We start from the raw sequence: 6,000 nt of genomic DNA on the forward strand, positions 1-6,000 counted from the left end.
AAAAGAAAAGATCAGTAGCCTAAAAATATGTTCTTTGAAATAAAAGTGTAATAAATTTTAAAAAATTTTAAAAAATTATCTGTTTCTTCTTGATTCAGTTTTGGGAGACTGACTGTATACTTCTAGAAATTAATTAATTTCTTCCAGATTGTCCAATATATTAGCCTGTTGTTTGTAATATTTTCTTAAAATCTTTTGTGTCAGTTGTTACTTCTTCTCTTCTATTTCTGATATTATTTATTTTGGTCTTCTCTCTTCCAAAACTGAATCAGGAAGAATCAAAGAATCTGAATAGACAGATTACAACTAGTGACATGGAAGCAGTAATCTAAAAACTCCCAACAAATGAAAGTCCTTGACAAGGGGGCTTAACAGGTGAATTTTACCAAATGTTCAAAAAAGAAATAACATTTATCCTTCTTAAACGATTCTAAAAATGTCAAGAGAAGGGAAAATTTCCAGGATAACTTTACAAGACCAGCATTATCCTAATTCAAAAACCAGATAAAGACATTATAAAGAAAGAAAATTATAGGCCAATATCCCTGAAGAGCATAGATGCTAAATCCTCAATAAAATATTAGCAAACTGGATCCAGCAATACATTAAAAAGATTATACATCGAGATTGAGTGGGATTTATTTCAGGGATGCAAAGTTAGTGCAATTTTAGAAAGTCAATAAATGTGATACATGACAAATAAAATGAAAGATAAAAACTACATGATCATATCAACAGATGCAGAAAAAGCATTTGATAAAAACCTAACACCAACTTATGATAAAAATAAAACCTCTCAGCAAAGTAATTAAAGTGATATATGACAAACCCACAGACAACATTATATTCAATGGGCAGAAATTAAAGTGTTTCCCTTAAGATCAGAAGCAAGACAAGGATGTACGTTTTCACCTCTTTTATTCAACATAGTACTGGAAGGGTTAACAGAAGCAACCAGTCAATAAGAAGAAATAGAAGGCATCCAAATTGTAAAGAAAAAAGCAAAACTCATTATTTGTAGATGACATGATATTATATATAGAAACCCCTAAAGATTCCACCGAAGATCTACTAGAAGTGATAAATGACTTCAGCAAAGTAACAAAATACAAAATTAATATTCAGAAATTGATGGCATATCTATACCAAAAATGAACTATCAAAAAGAGAAACTAAAAAACAGTCCCAGTTAATATTGCAACTAAAAAATTAGGTACCTAGCCTTGGCTGGTGTGGCTCAGTGGATTGAGTGCTGGCCTGCAAACCGAAAGGTTGCTCATTCAGTTCCCAGTCAGAGCACATGCCTGGGCTGTGGGCCAGGTCCCTGGTTGGGGGCAGGTGAGAGACAGCCAATCTATGTTTCTCCCACACATCGATGTTTTTCTCCCTGTCTTCCTTCCTTCCCTTATCTCTAAAAATAAATAAATAAAATTAGGCACCTAGAAATAATTTAACCAAGGAGGTAAAACACCTGTACTTTGAAAACTATAGGATGCTGAAGAGAGAACTTGAAGAAGACACAAATAAGTGATGCATACACTGTGTTTGGGGACTAGAAGAATTCACATCATTAAAATGTGCATACTACACAAAGCAATCTATAAATTCAATGCTATTCCTATTAAAATACCAATGGCATATCTCACAGATCTAGAACAAATATTCCAAAAATGTATATGGAACCACAAAAGACCCTGAATACCCTCAGAAATTTGGAGAGAAAAAAAACAAAGTTGGAGGGATCACAATACCTGATGTCAAACTATACTACAAGGCCATTGCAATCAAAACAGCCTGTTACTAAAATAATAATAAGCATATAAATCAATGGAATAGAACAGAGAGCCTAAATATCAACCCATACTTATATGGTCAATTAATATTTGACAAAAGAGGCAAGAGCATGTAATGGAGTAAAGACAGTCTCTTTAATAGATGGTGTTGGGAAAATTGGACAGGTACATGCAAAAAATGAAACTAGACCAACTTAAACCATACATAAAAATAAACTCAAAATGGGTAAGAGACTTAACTGTAAGTCACAAAACCATAAAAATCTTAGAAGAAAAGATAAGCAGTAAAATCTCAGAGATCTCTCCTAGCAATATTTTTGACAACATGTCTCTTAGGGCAAGGGAAATAAAGGAAAAATAAACAAATGGGACCACATCCAATTAAAAAGCTTTTGTACAGCAAAATAAACCACAACAAAATGAAAAGGGAATCCACTGTATCAGACAACATATTCACCAATGATAAGGGTTTCCAAAATAAATAAAGAGCTTATACAACTCAACACCAGGAAGACAAATAATCCAATTAAAATTGGGCAAAGGAGCTGAATAGACACTTCTCCAAAAGGACATACAGATGGCCAATGGTCATATGAAAAAATGCTCTATGTCACTAATCATCAGAGAAATGCAAATAAAAACCACAATGAGATATCACCTCACACCTGCCAGAATGGCCATCATCCATAAATCGACAAACAACAAGTGCTGGCGAGGATGTGGAGAAAAGGGAACCATAATGTCCTGCTCATTGGAATACAGACTAGTGCAGCCACTGTGGAAAACAGTATGGAGTTTCCTCAAAAATTAAAAATGAAACTGCCTTTTGGCCCAGCAATCCCACTTCTGGGAACATATCCTAAGAATCCTGGAACACCAATTCCAAAGAATATATGCATCCCTATGATCACAGCAGCATTATTTACAATCGCCAACATCTGGAAACAGCCCAAGTGCCCATCAGTAGATAAGTGGATAAAAATGCTGTGGCACATTTACACAATGGAATGCTGTGTCCTTTAAAAAGAAGGAACTCTCGCCTCTTCTGACAGGATTGATGGTTCTGGAGAGTGTTACGCTAAGTGAAATAAGCCAATCAGAGAAAGAGAAATACCACATGATCCCACTTATATGTGGAATCTATTGAACAAAATAAACTAAGGAACAAAATCAAAACAGAGGCATAGACATATGGAACAGACTGACATCTGTCAGAGGGGAGGAGGAAGGGGAGTCTAGAAGCAATAAGGTGAGTAGATTAGCCAAAGAACATGTATCTATGTGACCAATGAACTGGGATAATGCTGTGGTGATGGCCTGAGAGAGGGGGGAAGCAGTGACTGGGTGGAGGTGGGCAAAGAGGAGAAAAGTGGGGACAACTGCAATTCCAAAAATAATAATAAAGAAAAAAATTACTAAGAAGTTTATATATTGTTTTTATCACAAAATGATGAGATAATAATAATAATAAAGCAGAAAGAAATTTTGAAGGTAATGGATAGGTTTATGGTATAGATTAAGGTGATGATTTTATGGGTGTACACTTATCTCCACATTTATAGAGTTGTACATATTAATTATGTATAGCTTTTTGGACATCGAAAAAATTTTAAGTACCCGTTTGAGGAGGCCATGTGATATCCAGGTGGAGCTTAGAAGAGACAGCTCGACTGGAAGGTAACTTGGAATTGGATAAGGACCGATATTATCCGAATTCAGAAAAGAGAGCTAGAGGTCACACAGAAAATTTGGCCTCCCATGTAGAGTCACCCCTGAGATACAATAAGTGAGAACATATTATTTGCTTTGTGACTTCCTCATCTGCCAGTCTTTGTCCCTCTTTGAGAAATCAGTTCCAGCAGAGAGCAGGGCAGAGGGGCAAGGTGACAGCTTGGAGGCCCTGGTCAATTGCTGCTGGCGCAGCCATGGGATTATGACATGGAGCTTGGTTGCCGGGCTACTGCTGGAGGCAGGGGCACCTCATCTCAGATCAGAGCAGCCTCTGCCAGAAGCAGACGCTGCCTGTGAGGCTGAAGACCAGCCAGAGCTCAGAAGGGGCCTAAGAAAAGGTATGGATGGATAAAAGGGGGCGACGTGGGGGCGCCCCAACATTGGTACTGAACTAAAATGTCGTTAAATGAAGAGAAAGATGAGGGGTATCCAGATACATTAGTGATACCCAGAAAAACTCAAGATGAGTTAATTCATGTAATCCAGACATCTTTAAACAATATAGCTATACAAATAAATAATCTGAGTAAACGTGCTGAAGATATATTTGGGGAAATATCCAAAGAGGTTGACAGGCTCTTTTTCAGAGTTATAGTTTTACAAGATCATGTAATCCAGCTGACAAGTGGTATTACCTACAAAGATGAAAATGGAGAATTATCCTTGAGAATTATGAAATCAGAGACTTTTCGAAGTACAGCTATTCAAACACAGCAGGTATACTCCTCCAAGCAATTACCTGTTAAAATGTCTGAAATGCATGATACTCATGTACTGACATTACCTATGAATAGTTCTCCTTCTTGCCAAGAGGATACAGGAGGTTTAAAGGTGTCTCCTGATGCTTCATATCGCTTTGACCTTTACAAAGAAAAGACTGTACCTGAGTGTGAAGAAGAAAAGGGGGCAAAGCTCAAGCAAAAGAAGCATGAAGAGCACCCCAGTAAACCAGCAAGTGTGCCTCAGAGTCAACGGATGGAAGACGAAGCTTCAGCGTACCAGGTCCCAACTGCTTGGGTCTCTCTTTCATATATGGATCAACCAGATGAAAACTCCTCATTTCCCAGCTTCCCATTGCATGAAATCAATAAGTTTGTAACAAGTGCTGTAGGAAAAGTGTTATCCAGCTCTCCACATCTGCCAACGCATGGAGCCGGAGAGGTTAAAAATTCCCTTCCATACGTTAGGTACGGAACTGGAAGGGGAGAAGTAATGCAATCCCAACCTCAAAATCATCTTAAAACAAAGGTGTTCGTGAGCCCTACAGCGCCAGACTCACCGCCCGAATTGCCAACTGATTGGCTGGCTCTATTAAAAGTTGCAAAGATGGAAACACCTTCCTCAAGCATGCTTCTCCCAACTCAACTTGCACCGCCTGTTTTGAGAACCCCGGCAGCAACATCTCCTACTGCCTGCCGCCCAAGTGTTCCTGGAGCAGCTGTTCCCATTATGCCACCTAAAGGGGACTTCTCTACTCCAGCATCTGAACCCTTTCCACATTATGAACTGACAAGAGATGATCCGCGTGCACCAGGTGCAGATCGGGGCGTGCCTCCACCTCTAACTTCTTCTCCAATAACCTTACAGAGTATTCCAACAAGGGCCACAGTTACCCATGTAATTGGCCCTATGTCAGTTGTACAACCACCACCACCTTCAATTTCAAACTTATCAAGATCTTCAATTTCATCATCACCAAGATCTTCACTTTCAGCATTACCAAACTACTGTATTCCACCACCAAGATACCCGGCTACACTAATGCCAAGATCATCAACTTCACGAAATTTAATTCCACTCTCATCAATATCTTCACGTCCACAAACATCGAGATCTTTGATTTCATCACCAAGAAGTTCATTTTCTCTGGCCACAAGCCGTTTAGACACCACCACCTTGTCAAGATGCTCAGATTCATGGCCATTAAGACGTTCAGTTGCTCAGTCACAAAGGTCTTCAACTGCACAATTGACAAGGCACTTGATTCCACCACAACAAACACCTTCAAGTTTGAACCCAGCAAAGTCTTTCAACCTACAGTCTTTGTTTTCTTTTGTACAAACACCGTCTCACATTCCGAGCTCATCGGCCCTACCAGTGTCCCCGTCTTCATCAGCTGCAGGGAACGCCACCTTAAAGGAATGTCCACCACCTATACCAGCATTCACCAGAGTAAGGATTGCACTGACGGAAGCAATAAGGAAAGCTATAGAAAACTGAAGATCAACGAGTGCCAAAAAGCCAAAATTGAAGTTCCTAAAAGTATAGCAACTTGTATTGATTTCTCATTGAGCTATGGGACATAATTTTGGTAAATCAGTGAGACTAATTGGATGGAGAAAATGAGCAAATAAATAAACCCAACTAAATTGAAAATAACTCTCTATTGTCTTATTTTCCACTAGTTAGGTCATTAATAGTGATTTGGATTTTCTTTAGAATAATCCATGATCTTCTTTGTCTAAGAAAACTATTA

General features: G+C 38.5%; 1 protein-coding gene across 1 annotated transcript; it reads left to right on the plus strand.

The window, feature by feature from the left end:
• Positions 1-3,920: 3,920 nt before the first annotated feature.
• Positions 3,921-5,744, plus strand: LOC129065370 (actin-binding protein WASF1-like). Its single transcript, XM_054566627.1, has one exon. It carries the CDS (start codon positions 3,921-3,923, stop codon positions 5,742-5,744), a length of 1,824 nt encoding a protein of 607 aa, XP_054422602.1.
• Positions 5,745-6,000: the final 256 nt, after the last annotated feature.

The sequence above is a fragment of the Pteronotus mesoamericanus genome, unplaced genomic scaffold (assembly GCF_021234165.1).
Source record: "Pteronotus mesoamericanus isolate MK-2021 breed Mesoamerican mustached bat unplaced genomic scaffold, CSHL_Meso_final contig_177, whole genome shotgun sequence".
NCBI classification, from domain to species: Eukaryota; Metazoa; Chordata; class Mammalia; order Chiroptera; family Mormoopidae; genus Pteronotus; species Pteronotus mesoamericanus.

Coding starts and splice junctions, on each gene's coding strand:
- LOC129065370 (XM_054566627.1), top strand. CDS start 3,921: ATGTCGTTAAATGAAGAGAAAGATGAGGGGTATCCAGATACATTAGTG.